The 17,756-nt window shown below is 35.3% G+C and overlaps 1 protein-coding gene across 1 annotated transcript in view; it reads left to right on the forward strand.

Moving 5' to 3' along the window:
- LOC141433261 (cytochrome P450 4V2-like) overlaps positions 1-17,756 on the forward strand; it is a gene marked incomplete in the record, with an annotated part of 118,702 nt that overhangs the window by 66,827 nt on the left and 34,119 nt on the right. The window contains 1 exon segment of the mRNA XM_074095225.1: positions 1,353-1,548. Coding sequence (XP_073951326.1) covers positions 1,353-1,548 — 196 coding nt within the window.

The following is a 17,756-nucleotide window of genomic DNA, read 5'->3' on the forward strand; positions in this document are numbered from 1 at the left end:
TATTTCCGAAACACAAGTGACGATTAAATTAGTGGTGGTAGTTAAATTTAGTTGTAAACGCCTAACGTTTACTTTACATTTACAATAACAATGGCATAGAAAACTTAAATTAAAAAGTTAATAAACCTCCGACACCATAAAACGCCATTATAAATAAAAAAATACCCGAAAAAAAACGCCGACATAAAAACGCCGCCAAAAAAGACAACTAAAAAGTAAAAAATAATTATGAATTATCTAGCTGTTGCCCGCGACTTCATCTGCGAAGAATTTGTTTATCCCTATCCCGCGGAACTATGCTGATTTCTCGCAAAATTAGCCTAGTTAATTTAGTATAAGTACCTAGTAATATTTTTTTTATCTAAGCGTAGTCGATGTCGGGGGACCGCTAAGGTTAACAGGAAACTAAAGTACATATTATGTTGTATTTTTTAAAGTATTAACAGTCCCCGCGGGGTAGAGATTTCTCAACGAATTCTTGGCAGATGAAGTCGCGGGCAACAGCTAGGTAGTGCATAATTATTTTTTACTTTTTAGTTGTCTTATTTGGCGGCGTTTTTTTGTCGGCGTTTTTTTTCGGGCGTTTTTTATTTTTGCTGGGGTTTTTTTGTGTCGCGGGTTTTTTTTTTTTTTTTTTTATTTCGTTTTTTAAACTGGTATATTTTTTTAAGTGTACAAGCGTGTTGGATATCCGACTATAGCGTCAGCTCATCGTGTTGCCACCATTGCAATGTATGTAGAATCTAATACTGATCAAAAGGAATCAAACACAACATATCTGCTATTTTTTTTTTCAAGAGTATACTGTTGTGCTGGATATCCTGGCTGCAGCATCAGCTCGTCGTGTTGCCACCACTGCATTGTATGTAGAATCAAATACTGATCAAAACGAATCCAAACACGATATATCTGCTATAGTTTTATCAAGAGTGTACCTACTAGTGTTCTGGATATCCTGGCTGCAGCATCAGGCCGAGAATTCCATAATCTTGCAAAGTTATATAGCATACATGGGTGTTTCAAATTTTAGGTCCCAAATATGTTTGAAAGTAAAGTAAATACCCATTATGCGTCTAAGGTTCCTACCGCAGCGAACAAAAGAGCTTTTGAAACGGCTGAACCGATTTTGATAAAACATGTCTAAGATCCATCGCTAGAAAACCAGCTTTCAAATAAAAAAAACCGCATTCAAATTGGTTCACCCGTTTAAGAAATACGGTGCCACAGACAGACACACAGACACACATAGCGGTCAAACTTATAACACCCCTCTTTTTGCGTCGGAGGTTAAAAAGAAAACTTTTGAACAAAGACTATATTTATCATCATTCACATTTTTTGTTTATTTGCAGAACCCGTACAAAACAAAACCTTTCTCGACATGCTGATAGAGTCTTCTAGTAAAATAAAGGGCTATTCAGATGTAGAACTTCGGGAAGAGGTTATAGTCATTTTAACTGCTGGGAGCGACACTTCGGCTGTTGGTACTGCTTACACCGCTGTTATGTTATCCAGGTATCCGGAAGTGCAAGAAAAAGTATATCAGGAGTAAGTTGTTTTATGAATTAAAGTTATTTTCAGATAATATTTAGGTACGTAGTATCACTGCTAAATACTATTACTAAGTATTTGTGATGAAAATAGGTTTTAATTAAAATTCACTGTCACCCCACTAACGGTTAAGTCTATGATAAGACAATTTTACACACAAAATTTAAAAAACCGACTCCAAAAAAACAAAAAAAAATAACAAAAAATGGAACCGACTACAAAACCTTGAAAATATTTTTCTAGATAGGTACCTACTAGCTTGAAGTCGGTGCCTCAGCACTAGCCAGCAGGAGTGGAACAATAGTCGTCTACCTCACCTACATTACTATGAATTTCAATCACTCCTGCTGGCTCGTGCTGTCACCGACTTCGAGCTAGTAGGTACCATCAGCCAAATAAGTGGTCTTATCAATTTTTAAACAAATTCCTATCAAATTAATATGTCGCTAAAGTCGAACTTTCAAGTTGACAGACACGTATATTGGCATTATTGTTTTATTACATGCAAACGATTATCAACTTTAGGGTAGACCACATATTTGGCTGATGGTATGGTACCTATCTAGAAAAATATTTACAAGGGTTTTGTAGTCGGTTCCATTTCTTGTTATTTTTTTTTATTTTTTTGGAATCGGGTTTACTTTTTTGTTAAGAAAATTCTTTATTTCTCACTTTTTAGTGATTTGTAGCTAAAGTACATCTCACAACGATTCAATTAAATCCAAACACGGCTTAGTTACGTTGTTTTTTAACAGAGTTCCGTTGCCTATCTTCCGGCTTCAGCATCAGATCAGTTCGAAAGAATCATTAAGTTAAGGGCATCCTCTATCTGAATGACCTTGCACGTTCCGACTTCCTCGCTCCCCTCCTTCATTCCGCACCTTAAAACTTTTACGTATTTACGCGCGTATGCATGTCAATTTTCGTACATCATGTCCAGTACTATTTGTGTTCTTTTTCCTATTTCTTGCTTTTTTTTTTACTTCTTATTGATTGGTCGGCGTCATGAAAATTGTATTTTCACCTCAGCACCTCAAACAGAAAAATTCGGAAATTCGTCGAAGAACTAAAGTCACTGACATAGCTGGAAAAATATGCAAATTGAAGTGGCAATGGGCAGGCCACATCGCTCGAAGAACAGATAACCGTTAGGGGAGAAAAGCCCAGACCGAGCCAGAAGTCCAGAAGCGACCACGAACCGGAAGACGAAGCGTTGGCAGGCCTCCCACCAGGTGGACTGAGGACATCGTGAGAGTAGCGGGAAACTGGTGGATGCAAGTGGCGAGTTGTCGTTCATTGTGGCGTTCTAAGGGGGAGGCCTTTGTCCAGCAGTGGACGTCTTCGGGCTGATGATGATGATGATGATGATGACCTCAAACAGGCAGGTTTTGCTATGAGAAATCAGTGAGCATAATCGCATTTTGCTCACTCCGTGAGACAAAGTAACTTTTTAATTATTATTTTTTAATGCTGAGTACAGTGTTCGGTCTACTTACTGAATTCCAAATATTTGAACTTTACTTTGATTTGTCATTTCACTTCAACACAAAAAAAGCGAGAGATAGGATCAAATGTGTTGATTACAATCTTAAATTCAAGTTTTGATATTAAAAATACTCAATACTCAATACTCAATATTTTATTGCTTTTCCACAATGTTTGGTTACAGATGTTACAAAGAGATTATGTGATCATCATGGACCCTGTTGGGCACAGCAATATTTATACAAGAGGGCAGCTTTTATATAATTAATAAATTTTATCTTATAGCCAAATATCACAATCACATTAAACTGACTTACTTTTATGAAATTCTTAATCAATTAATATTACATCATGTCCCTTTTATCTATTAGGATTATTTATTAACATTATGTTAAATTTATCATCTATCATCTAGGTATTCATTTATTGAGTAGTAGCATTTTTCTATCATGAATTCTTTAAGTTTATTTATAAATTTTTTTCGTTATTTTCGTTTTGTATGGTGTTTGGCAGTTTATTATATATTTTTACAGACATACTATGTGTACTATTGGAATGGATTTTTAAATTTGATGGGGGTAAAATAAGTCTGTTTTTGTGCCTTAAAGAATGTGTTACAGGTAAGTCCTGCCGTTTCTTGAACAAGTTTGGATATTTATGGACGAATTTACATATTTCAATTAAATATATACATGGCAAAGTAAGTATTTTATTGTGCTTAAAATGAGGTTTACAGCTGTCTATGTTTTGTATATTGACTAGGATACGAATTAGCTTTTTTTGAAGAGTAAAAAGGGTTTGCGCGTCTGTACTATTTCCCCACAGAATGACTCCGTAGCTAAGCCAGGCGTGTGCGTACGCATAATAGGCGCCGAGCGCTGTGTGTAAATCAGTGGTTTTTTTTATTTCGTATAGGGCATAAACAAACTTTGACAATTTCGACTTTAATTTATTTATATGTGATTTCCAGTTAATATGCGTATCAATGTCTAGTCCGAGCAGTGAGAAATTTTGTACCGTTTCTAATTGCATGTTTTTATAACTGAAATTTATATTCAATGGAGGCTTCTGATATGGATGAAAGGACATTATTTTTGTTTTGGTGTAATTTATTTCTAAATTATGTTCGGAGAGCCAGTTTGATGTTGAATCGAGTAATAGTTTTAGTTTTTGGTTTACGATATCATTTTTGTTGTTTTGACATGTTGTGATGAGAGATATATCATCTGCAAACAATACGCATGGCTCTAGTACGCTCTTTGGAAGATCATTTATATACAAAATGAATAAAAGGCACCCGATTACACTTCCCTGTGGAATTGAAGAATTAATTAGTTTGCGTTCTGATCGAATTTTTGATATTTCGCCTGTGTTAGTATCAAAATATTCTATTTCTGTGTATTGTTCTCGGTCTTTAAGATACGATTTGAACCACTTATGAGCCAATCCACGAATACCTACACCATATAACTTATCTAGTAGTATGTCATATTTGACTTTGTCGTAAGCTTTAGACATGTCTAATAATATTCCTATCGCGTATTTTTTATCGTTTATTATATCCAATATTTTCTGTATGTACTTAAAAACTGCTAGGGTGGTTGATCTTTTTTTACGAAAGCCATTTTGGCATTCATCAAAAATTTTGTATTTTTCGCAGAAGGCGTAGACGCGGTCGCACATTGCTCTTTCAAAGAGTTTGGAAGCTGTAGGCAGAAGTGCAATTGGTCGGTAGTTGTTGAATTCCGTTTTGCTCTTCTTCTTATGTATCGGCTTTATTATAGATTTTTTGAGAAGATCTGGGAACTCGCCTTCATCAAACGACTGATTTATTAGGTTACAAAAGGGCGTAGAAAGTTGGTCGGCGCAGCGTCTGATTAAGGACGGTGGGAGTTCATCTATTCCGTGACTATTTTTGTTTTTAAGGTTACGTATGTACGCGTGAATCTCTTGAGGGGATGTGGGTCGGAGAAACATGGAGTTCTCAGCAGGATGCAGCACTGGTCGGCCGCTATATATATCGACGGTGGAAAGCATAAACGCTGTAACCCAAAATGTGTAAAGTTTACACCAGAGCCAAAAAACTTTTTAAAATTTACTAAAAAAATCATAACTCTTGATCCTTTTGGCCTAAAGTAACCATCTTTGACAAATGATGTATTTTGGCTAGGCTATCATTCTCTTGGTAAAAATCTTCTCTAAAGTAGTCAGCAAAGAAGTTTTGTGTGGGTTACAGCATTTGAATATTTTGTTTTAGACCAAGAAAAACGCAGTTACATCAATACACTAATGTATGAAATAGGAGAAAGTGTATTTTTTTGGGAAAGCATAAATGTCGTAATTGGACAATGTACAGTACTTTTGATCATATAAAGTGTTGTAAGCTGGTTTAGATTCTCAAAATGAAAAATGAAATTGAAGTAACAGCTTACATCAATCCAATCCATGTAAAATTAATTAGCGTAATCAGCAACTGGTCAAAATATTATGGGACTTTAAAAATGGAAAAATACTTATTTTATTTAGTATTATTGATTAATCGTAACAGGAATTAATCAAAACGACAAAATAATTTAGGGAAAAGTGTTTTTATGCGTCTTGATATGTTTCGCAATCCGCGTCTTCTTCGATAGTAGGTATCTTTTTTTTTTTTTTTTACTTGCTGGCAATCCCAAATACTCCTGAACTTACTTGTGGAATCAATTTTGTCAATGATTTTTTTCAAGTTCTTTTACTACTTGTTGTATTTTTTTTGGATATCTATACTAGTCTATAGATTTTTCAAGTTCTTTTACTACTTGTTGTAATTTTTTTGGATATCTATACTAGTCTATACTAATTTTGGATGTTTCTTACGAATAAATTCGAAAAATAGGTACCGAACCGATTTCAATTTTTTTTCTGCATTAAAATGCTACACTATCCCAAAGTGACATACCAAGTTAGGGTTTCGTACTATTAAAACTTTAATAATGTAACTTGAGGTGTAACAAAAACAAGCTTTTATTAGAAAAAAAAAAACAGAACTAACAAAGGAAAAATTATCCAATTAATCCAAACCTGTTTACTCTGGTTCTGGAAGATGTTTTCAAAAAACTCGCATGGGAAAATCGAGGTCTAAATATAGCAGGAGCTAGACTGAATAACTTAAGGTTCGCAGATGACATAGTTCTTCTGTCCGTGAGAAGAATTACAGGTAATGATTCAAGAGTTGAGTGACGTCTCTTTTTCAAGTTGTTTTGGAAATGAACTTGGAAAAAACCAAGATTATGACGAACATGGATGGAAATACCGTAAGCATAACCATCAACCAAACCACCGTAGACCAGGTAAAGAAGTACGTATACCTGGGATGGGACAGAAGATCAGGATGGGCAAAGATAACCAAACTAGTGAACTTCACAGACGAATAAGGCTTATGTGGGCAGCATACTCGAAACTGGACTTTGCTTTTAAGATCAAAGTTTCTGCGGATCAAAAAGCCAGGATATTTAATCAGTGCATCCTGCCGGTGCTCACTTATGGTGCTGAAACCTGGGTATTCACGAAAGACGTGATCAATCGATTACAAGTGGCCCAGAGGGCAGTGGAGAAGAAGCTGGTAGGAGTGTCGCTGATGGACCGCAAAACAAAAAAATAGCTTCGGGATCAAAGCAAAGTCGCACACGTGACAAAACGAGTGGCGAGCTTAAAGTGGAACTGGGCTGGACATGTGGCCCGGAGTGAACAGTCGTGGTGCAAGCGTCTCCTAGAGTGGAAGCCATGGGGGGAAAAGCGACCTCAGGGTAGACCACAGATGCGGTGGAAAGACGATGTAAAAAGGTTGCTGGTTCAAATTGGATCCAAAAAGCTCAATGTCGCGACGAGTGGAAAAAAATGAAGGAGGCCTACACCGAGAAGTTTGAGAAAGGCTGAAGAAGAAGCCTTATATCGGTATCTAGAAAAAAACGATATGTCCATCTATTGTAACTATGTCACTTATAACTAGGTACAGGTACTTTTTTACGTTTTAAAAGTTGATAGAAATCCCGACCAAAATTAAACCATATTATCTATATCTTTACATTAATCCTTATCCAAATAAATTACTTTCATATTTAGAATGTTTCAATACTTATAGATCACTTTTTGAATTATTCTAAATAATGGACATTCCACTCAAAAAATATTAGATACGAATTAAAAAAGCGTTCCGTTTGCGCGGGAAATGGAGCTAAAAAATGTTTGTGAGGTGTCCTTGTATAGGACCTTTTTTTAAATTTGTGACCGTGCGAAGCCGGGGTGGGGCGCTAGTAAGTCTAGTACCTAGTAGATATATTGTTAGTTTTTTTTAAAGAAGATTTAGTGTTAGTTTGATAATTAACTTATTATTATTGTAGTAAGTCTACAGAGTTTAAATTAAATCTGACCGTTTAAAGTGGGTCAAAATCGAGTTCAAAGCAGTCGGTTACAAACAAACATACATGAAAAGCTAATACTGCTAACAATAATATTATGCATTTTCAAATGCTGTAACGTCATGAATCTTATCCTAATGCTCCGGGAACTGCCTTGAAAATTTTTGATAGAAAGCTGTAACCCTAAGTATTCAGTTGTTTTGATTCCCAGTGAATGCTTTAACACTCACCTGCAATACATTCTCGATCAGCGTAAATGCTGTAACCCACGTATGATATATTTTTTATTACGCCTAAACGCTGTAAGTGACATCGTGTGGATGAATATTGTTCCGCGTGTATGAAGTAAGATACAGGACTCTATTTTTATTCGTTTTCGTGTCGGTTACAGCATTTGACGTACCATAAATAGCCAAAAATTGTAAAAATTCCTACGCTGTCCAGAAACTTCTAAGCGTCGTAGAGCAACGAGAGTTACAGCATTCGACGCAGAAAAAAAACTGAATCGAAATATGCAATAAAAATTTTTGGTAAAGTGTGGTTACAGCGTTTATGCTTTCTACCGTCGATATATATCGATAGATACCTAATAAATTACATGACAACGAAAATATTTCCAAAATGAAAATTTTCCTGATCTTTTAATACAGTCTTGTTTTTTTTTATATAAAATAACTAACTTTTACCCGCGGCTTCGCACGCGTAAACTATTCGGTCTGGTGGTTGCAATTGAAATTTTCGGGATTTTACAAAATTCCCCTGGAAATTTCCAAAATTTTTATCGTGGTCTTCATTGAGGTTGTGTTGTGAATAACTGTACAAAATTCAAGACTCTAAACCCAGTGCTAAAATTTTAAATTTTTCCCTATCCAAATTCAAATTCATATCATTTATTCAGTAAATAGGCCGCAATGGGCACTTTTACACGTCATTTTTTTAAATACCAGCACTTTCGGAAAGACCATCATTGCCAAGAAGAATGCGCCGCAAGAAGCTTGGCAGAAATTCATTTTTTCAAAATAAAATAAATACAAATAAAATACTTAAAAACTACAGTAAGTATACAATTAAAGAAAAAATTACGAAATAATAATAACAATAATACACGGATGTATGGGGTCCCTTAGTTACAAAACTATCCCGTGGAAATATCGGGATAAAAAGTAGCGTGTGTTATTCCAGACGTCCGGCTACCTACATACCAAATTTCATGGCTCTAAGCCCAGTGGTCGTTATTTCGAGATTTTATCCCTAGTTATCCCGTGGGAATATCGGGTCAAAAAGTCACTTAAGTGTTATTCCAGATGTCCAGTTACCTACATACCAAATTTCATGACTCTAAGCCCAGCGGTTATTATTTCGAGATTTTATCCCTATCCCGTGGGAATATCGGAATAAATAGTAGCCTATGTGTTATTCCAGAGGTCCAGCTACCTACATACCAAATTTCATGGCTCTAAGCTCAGTGGTTGTTATTTAGAGATTTTATCCCTAGTTATCCCGTAGGAATATCGGGTCAAAAAGTAACTTAAGTGTTATTCCAGATGTCCAGTTACCTACATACCAAATTTTATGTTTCTTAGCCCAGCGGTTATTATTTCGAGATTTTATCCCTATCCCGTGGGAATATCGGAATAAATAGTAGCCTATGTGTTATTTCAGAGGTTCAGCTACCTACACACTAAATTTCATGGCTCTAAGCCCAGCGGTTGTTATTTCAAGATTTTATCCCTAGGTATCCCGTGGGAATATCGAGTCAAAAAGTTGCCTATGTGTTATTTCAGACATCCAACTACCTACATACCAAATTTCATGACTCTTAACCCAGCGGTTGTTATTTCGAGATTTCATCCCTATCCCGTGGGAATATCGGAATAAAAAGTAGCCTATGTTTTATTCCAGAAGTCCAGCTACCAACATACTAAATTTCATGGCTCAAAGCCCAGCGGTTGTTATTTCAAGATTTTATCCCTAGGTATCCCGTGGGAATATCGGGTCAAAAAGTCACCTAAGTTTTATTCCAGGTTATAAACTAACTTTCGGCCAAATTTCATCCAAATCCGTCCAGCCGTTTAAGCGTGAAAAGTAACAAACATACTCACTCACTCACTCACTCACTCACTCACAAACTTTCACATTTATAATATTAGTAGGATTCCGTATATACTGCCTCTACAGATGGAATAAATATTTGTTAAATTGAATGAATTTTTAACAAATCTATTTATGTTTATGTAACAGAAATCTTAATAAAATTCATATTTAAAGGTTTAATAACATTTATAGTTAATTATACGTTTATCGTTCAACCTTTTTAATTACTCCAAGATGGAGCTGTTTGCAGTATTAAAAAATAAGTGTGACCTTAGATGAATGATTGGTCTCGCGCGCGTTTGCTCGACTAGATACCGCGCTACCTAAAAACAAAAGGTTCGTGAATGCGGCAACTCAATAATGTAGTGTGCGTAAGAACGGTGTAAGACAATTTGCAAGGATGCTAGTGTGCGTGACGAATTGTGTTGCCAGCTGCTCCACTGTTACCCGAATTATTGGGAAAATAAATTATTCTGTGGTCTATTAAGTTACTGGTTACAAAATGTATCTTGGGAAATACTTAGAAATTAAGAAGTAATTAAGAGTGAATGTATTAATATGTTTGTGTATAGGTTAGGCGTAGGTTTGTTCTTTAAAAAAATGGTAGGTGTGATGTAGGTATATCAATGATCAGGCCTCACTTTTAATTAAAAAATATATATTTAAGGACATTCAATATTTACAAATTATTACTAAAAATTCATGGACTGAGTCACCAACTAAGAAGTTTTGCGTACTTAAGATAACACGTTGCACCTATAGTTAAACCTAATATAATGTACAGGTTAATTAAGACTAAAAAAAAAAGTTTACAAAATATACATACATACATGCATACATACCTACATACTTACATACATACGCTTGAAAAACATAACCCTCCTTCGGGCAGTCGGGTAAAAAGTTAACATTTCAGGAAAATGGGTAGAAATACAAAAAAACAATTTTTTTTCGTTTCGCGTAATACCTAAGAAAATCAGCTGATTGGGTTTTTTGAATGGGAAGACGAAAAACATTTTTAATTTTAAGACACATTCACCCTTTAATTAAATAGTGTCGGGTAACAATTTATACACCTTCAGTGTATATATCACAAAGATAAACATAAAATAAATAGTTCTAACTAGGTTATGTATAAGTATATAATAATTACGTTAGATACTTAAATAAAATAAGTTATTAAAATTTATCATCATTAAATGATGATAACCATAAAATTCAATTTATTAAAATCTCAACCACGGAGAATTTGATTCTTGTGTACGCGGCAACACAGAATGGCGTTTAGGGTTCATGTTATTTTATTTTGTAATTTCGTAATTATACGATATTTATGATGGTTTGTGATCCCAGTGTTCTTCTTATTTCTTGTAGTATTATTTTTAAACAGTTTCACTGCGAAAACTGGCATTTTACTTCGGTTTATGACCAAAATTTTACAAAATATTCTACCCCAGCGTTCAGAGATCTCTGTAGGGATATTTTCGCCCAAAGGCACGTCGACTTTCTTAGCTTCTCCTAGCATAATAAGTATTTCCTCCGAGATCGTAGGAGCGGGAACATCATTAGATGCAGTGGACGTACTTGGCCCTGGGTCATTTGAATTACTTAGCGGACGTAACTGGCACTGGTTCGGGAGCTCTTGTGACCACCGACCGTACGGCGGTGTTGCTGAGCGTACTGTCGCCCGCCGCGATGTTCGGCTCGGCCGGCTGCTCCACGTCCAAGAAGGCATCTTCGAACGTCGGATCGTATAACGACGGGGACGGCGTGTCAGACTTTGCGCCACGGTCTGCAGATTCGACCGGAAATAAATCAAATTATAATGTTTAAATAACATTAAATATTTCACTATCAGAGTGACATCGCGTGCCACTACATTAAGATAGCGAGAATTTGGGTGTGAGGTCTACGACCACCAAATGCTAATGCAATCAATAGTTGCAATTTTTCTTACTTTCAGGATGACATCTCGTGCCACCACGTTAAGAAAGTTAGGCGCTGGTTATGTTACGATAATAAAAAAAAGAAGAAAGAAACAGAATTGCCGGAACTGTTAAACCGTTAATAATTTGAATTTAAAAAATATTTCTTTCAGCACTTATACGTGGGTACTTACCGTATTCACTGTCGTAATACTCGTCTGCGCTCGAGTCGGTTCTTGAGAAATAACGTTTTTCCAAATGACGTAATTTGCGAACAAACTCTTCATCGGTTTTTTCACGCTTTCTTTTACCCATTTTGGGATATTAAATTACAAAAGGTTGCGGATAAATAGATTTAGGTTGATTTTTCCACGAGCAGTCTGGATGATGCGACACACGAAAAACGAATGAGATAAAGATAGCGGTGGTAGGCTGAGAACCGGCGAGTGTCAGTTGAGCTACTTGTTTTTATTTTATTTATTTATTTTTTATTCCGGAAACGGATCTAAACAGTGTGGTGATGCGATACGTCAAAAAACGGACTACATGGTAACTTAAATCTCGAGGATGTAACATCGAAGTATAATTGAATCCCTTGCTGCTCTTAGGATTCTAACCTAGAATCACTCGCTGACGTTCGTGATTCAATTATAGAATCCTTCGCTTACTCGGGATTCAAAATCAACACTCGCAACAAAAAACAACTTAGCTCTCTCGTTGCACAAATAACTATTGTAATCGGCTTAATCCTACGGGCACGGTCCATAATATCATTTGTTGTCACTTGATTTATGACATAATCATTGAAAGATTTAGCTATGTTTTTTTGGGTAACGGTCTATTCAATATAGTAATGGACAGAAGGAAAATAGGCTCTTTATTCTGCACGCTTTAGGAAATCATTTAATAAATAGCATTTTTTTATTATAGGTACGGTCTAAACTTAATTATAATTAAAATATCGAAAACGTCAATATTAGTTTCACTTATTCATTAACTAATTGTTGCCCGCGACTCCGTTCACGTAGTATTCGTTTATTGCTATCCCGCGGGAACTATACAATTTTCCAGGAAAAAAACTATTCTAAAAAACAAACATACAGGCTTACAAACTTTCGCAAGTATATTTAATATTAACGAGATTAACTTTGCATTTTTCATATCATAATTTAAAAACAATAGAAAAACTTTTCCTATTTTGTTAAAAACAGAAACGTCTTCCTATAAAACAGGTACCTAAAGAGGCAGTGGTAAAGAAAATTCCACCAAAAACATTCAACCAAACTATTAGAGATCGACATACCGCCTTTACAAAAAAATATTCAACTTGGTGGGCCGCTTCATTTGATAATAAGTAATAAGCCCACGTTTCTACAAAAAGAAGTGAAATACCACCAAAAACATTCTATAAAAAACTAGTAAAGTCTCGAAGGAGCTGCTTGTTTATTTCTAAAAAGTAATGAAATCTAGACAAAGTCGTGCCAAGTCTATGGTTCCTTACTGCGATTTCTTTATTATTTTAGTTAATTTTGTGTGACTTGGCCGTTGGCTTGTACCCACTCACGCATAAAGAATGTTGAGTCTTAAGTCTTATCCAGTAAATGTTGAGACTCAATACGCGGAGAATATCAACATTCTGCATACGTTAGTGGGTACAAGTCAACGGCCAAGTCACACAAAATCCATACTTCCATACTATATATACTATATTACTATATATTACTTTACTATATATACTATATACTATACTATAACTATACTATATATTATATATATTATATATTATATATTATTATATTATATTATATTATATATATATATATATATTATAATATTATAAATGCGAAAGTAACTCTGTCTGTCTGTCTGTCTGTCTGTTACGCTTTCACGCCTAAACCGCTGAACCGATTTTGATGAAATTTGGTTCAGAGATAGAATAGACCCTGGGAAAGAACATAGGTTATTTTTTATCGCGAAAAAGAGGCTTTCAGGGGTTGAAATAGGGGATGAAAGTTTATATGGTGGAAGTTCGTAGCTATCGAAGATAAAACCATGAAACTTGGCATTTAGGCACTTAATAAGAAATAATTCTATATTTGCTTGAGCTTTTTTAAAAAATCGACCTGTGAGGGGATGAAATAGGGCATGAAAGTTTATACGCAAGGTCGTCATTATTGAAGATAAATCGATGAATCTTTTTTAAACTTGCCATTTCGGCACGTGAAAAGAGATAAATAGATATTTGTTCGCACGTTTTTTTAAATTCTTCCCGTGAGGTGGTGAAATAGGGGATGAAAGTTTGTATGGAAGATCGTCATTGTCGAAGATAAATCGATGGTTCTTTATGAAACTTGGTATTTGGGCACGTGATAAGAGATAAATACATATTTGTTCGCGCGTTTTTAAAAATTCTTCCTGTGAGGGGTGAAATAGGGGATGAAACTTTATATGGAAGATCGTTATTGTCGAAGATAAATCGATGGTTCTTTATGAAACTTGGCATTGGGCTACTTATAAGAAATAAATAGATATTTGTTTAAGCGTTTTTGAAAATGTTACCTGCGAGGGGATGTTAGCAGAGGGGAGGGTGCAGTGTTAGCAGAGCCTTTTAAGCTCATAAGCAAAATGTACGCAATGTGGGGTCATTTTAGATGGCTTATTCACATAGACAGTCAGACATGAAAAATTATTATTTTCAGATTTTTCTTATTTATTGTGCTATAGAGCTACCTTTATGCAAAATTTCAAGTTTCTAGGACAGCCGGAAGTACCTACCCTATAACTTTTTCTGTTGAGGCAATTTGTATGGAAACACCTTTTTAACGACTGTAGCTTTTGATTGCCTTGACTTAGAGGTGTGATTTTTTCACAGCTTTCGGGACTATTGACCTGAGTTTAGGATTTTAATTTCAACTCGATATATACCTTACTCCGCGCGTTTACGAGATAAAGGGTCTTGACAGACAGACGGACGGACGGACAGCAAAGTAATCCTACAAGGGTTCCATTTTTCCTTTTAAGGTACGGAACCCTAAAAAACATTTGATATGGCGCTTTTCAAATTTCGACCTATTTACTTGAAAATATGGTAATGAAAGTTCTTAAGGAATTCCAAAAAAGTAAGTATATTTATCGGAAATATGTGTAGCTATGCTTAGTAAAAATGCCTTGACTTACAATAAAGGACGTAAGGTGTCAATAGTTCACTATGAAGAATTAGTCCTTTTGTGTTGGCAGGGTAGAATACACGTCGTATTGCTAAAATATGGCTACCCGAAAAATATTTGTTTTACCAAAGAACATCGGATGGATGGATGTATGGAAGAACAAAAAAAAAATGGTTTATATTTGTAGCAATGTACTAAAATAGGTTATTTTTGGTAAACCGTAGAAGTTTCTATGTACTATTATTGGCAGAATAGGTATCCTATATAAATTAAATACTTCCCAAAATTACTATTTCAAGCGGACGAAGTCGCGGGCAGAAGCTAGTTAACTATAATAATAAAAGAAATCGCAGTAAGGAACCTTAGACTTGGCACGGCTTTGTCTAAGATTTAATTGTTATGTATAAGGAACGGAGGAGCGTCAATTATACTCGATGTTCTTGCTAAGACTGATTTTATTAACTACCTTCACAAGTACAAATATGATATCACGACAATTTCCCTTTTTTGAAAAAAAAGAGAAGAAAAAAAAGTAATTCATTCATTTACATGCATTCATTATCTTAATGTACAGATTTGGAATAAAACTTATAATTACTATTATTATTATTTTAGCCTACATTCCATTATTTTCATACCATTAGAATAAGTATTACATAAATGCAATATTACCAATTTTATTATTTATTTCATTTATTTACTTTTTATTACAATATGATCTCTTGAAATTATTTTCATTTCATTATGTAATGTTGGAATTGTAATAACATTTCCAGGTATTGATGTATTTACTAAGTTTAGGCACTTACTTCTTTATTTTAGTTTACATAAAAAAAAAAAATTCTTTTTTACCTTATATTATGATTATGCTTAAGAATTAATTAGGTATTACTAACTTGGATTTACAATATAAATCAAGCAAACGCAATATTAAAATATAAATGAAAATGTCAAAATTTGATTTAATGTTGGCAGTCTTTGTAACTGAATCAATTATTACTTATCAGTTATTGTGCTATATTTAATTGACATTTGAAATACATACGAGTATTATTTATCTAAAAGTCAGTGTTTTAAAGCATGCACAACAAAAAAAATATATTGATATTTGTAAACAAAAACAATAAAAATAGTTGTGAATATTTATAGAACGGCTTACTGAGGTGCTGGGTATCCCCACCGATCAGGAGGTCTCACTTCCCTGCCGAAACGAGTACGATAAAACACATCAGTATTTACATTTCTTTGCATAGATTGATGTGCATTTTGGTTGAGACTGGAGCCGTTGTCATGCGCGCGCGCTGGCGGGTCGGTCAGCTGTGCATTGTTTACCGTTATGTCGTCGTAATTAAAACAGATTCCCGGTGACCTATCTACGCGATATTGAGAATCAAGAATTAAATGTTTTTTTTATTTCTTCTTAAGGTTCGCCCCGACAACAATTGTACTACATATGACCGCATTCCCAGTGGTTTTACTACAGTGCATGATGCCCACTCGCTATTTACCCTGACTTTGACTTTTTGACCACTTTGCAGTGGTTTTAAATTTTTTGATCTTCTGTCATAATATGATTTTTGTAACTGTTGGCGCTGTCGTAGTCTATCGCTCGTGCCTTTGTGTATTTTGGGTTGAAGTAGATTTGGCGGGCAAGGAATAGTGCTTCGTAATTTTCTGTTGTACAATAATACGGCAGGTGACGCAATTTCGGAACTGATTGGGGTATTGTAATATTCCAGCAATGCCATATTAAAGTCGGAGCGCTCATATGATGTCTTTTTCATAATGTTTTTAATAGTTTGTATCGCCCGTTCTACTTGTCCATTGGACTGGGCATATCCAGGGGACGACGTCACATGCTTAAAATTTCATTGCTTTGAAAATTGTGTAAACTTTTCAGACGAAAACTCTGAGCCGTTATCACTCATCACCGTTTCAGGTATACCATGGCGTATGAAAAGTCGTTTTAACTTTTTGATAACGTATTCCGACTTCATTGATTTAAGTTTAATTATTTCCACAAATTTACTAAAATAATCAATGACAATTAACGAAGGATTCGTTGTTGAAATGAAAATATATCTATACCTTACTTACACCACGCCCGTGCAGTTAACATCGTGGACATCAAGGGTTCCCTCGTGTTTTGTTTCCTAAACGTAAGACAGGCCTGACAACGGGACAGATAATCCGCCAATTGTGAGTTCATGTTTGGCCAATACATTATCTCACGAGCTCTTAATTACATTTCGGATGCCAAAATGCGTAATATGTATCACTTCTTAACATTTCTGGACGCATGCTCTGAGGTATCACTACCTTATTACCCTTCCGGACAATACCAAATGCTAGTGTTAGTTCGTCTCTGACGTCTCCAGTAGGGTTTTAATACATTATCTAAATCTGCTTTATGTGTTGGCCATCCAAGTTTTTATTTTCTTGACAATTGGATTAATTCACTATCTAGCTGCGTGCATTTTTGAATCTCTAAGAAAGTGTGTATCTGTTAATGGATTATTACATGTTAAAGCGCACACCTTGCGCTTGCGCATCGAAGTGATCACGCGGCGATGAGGGCTCGCTCTCACCCGGTGCAACTGCACGCGATAGTGTGTCAGCAATGAATAGGTACTTGCCGGCTTATAAACAAGCTTGAATAAGTACGGTTGGAGTCTAAGTAGCATTATTTCGCAACCTTGCTGGTGCGTTTGAAGCGGCTTGTTAATTATACTGACTAACGGTTGTGATCTGTTTCTATAACGACATCCGCTCGCCCATATATATATGATATAAGCGTTCACAAGCAAACACCAGGCAGCTAAAAGCTCTTTTTCTATTTGAGCATAAGATTGCTCAGCTTTCGACAGTGATCTCGATCGTGGCAAATTATTTTGAAGTATGCAGGCACCCATACCATTTTTTGATGAGTCCACCGAAATTACAACTGGTTTTTCAATGTTATAGTATTGCAGGACCGGTGGATTATTACAATATTCTTTTATGTTTTAAACATTGCTCATGTCGCTCGTTCCAATGCCATTCCACGTCTTTGCGTAGAAGTTCACGCAGTGGGAAAGTCTTTTCTGCTAAGTTTTGAACGAATTTACCCACATATGTCACGAGGCCTAAGAACCGTT

The sequence above is a fragment of the Choristoneura fumiferana genome, chromosome 12 (genome assembly GCF_025370935.1).
Source record: "Choristoneura fumiferana chromosome 12, NRCan_CFum_1, whole genome shotgun sequence".
Lineage (NCBI taxonomy): Eukaryota > Metazoa > Arthropoda > Insecta > Lepidoptera > Tortricidae > Choristoneura > Choristoneura fumiferana.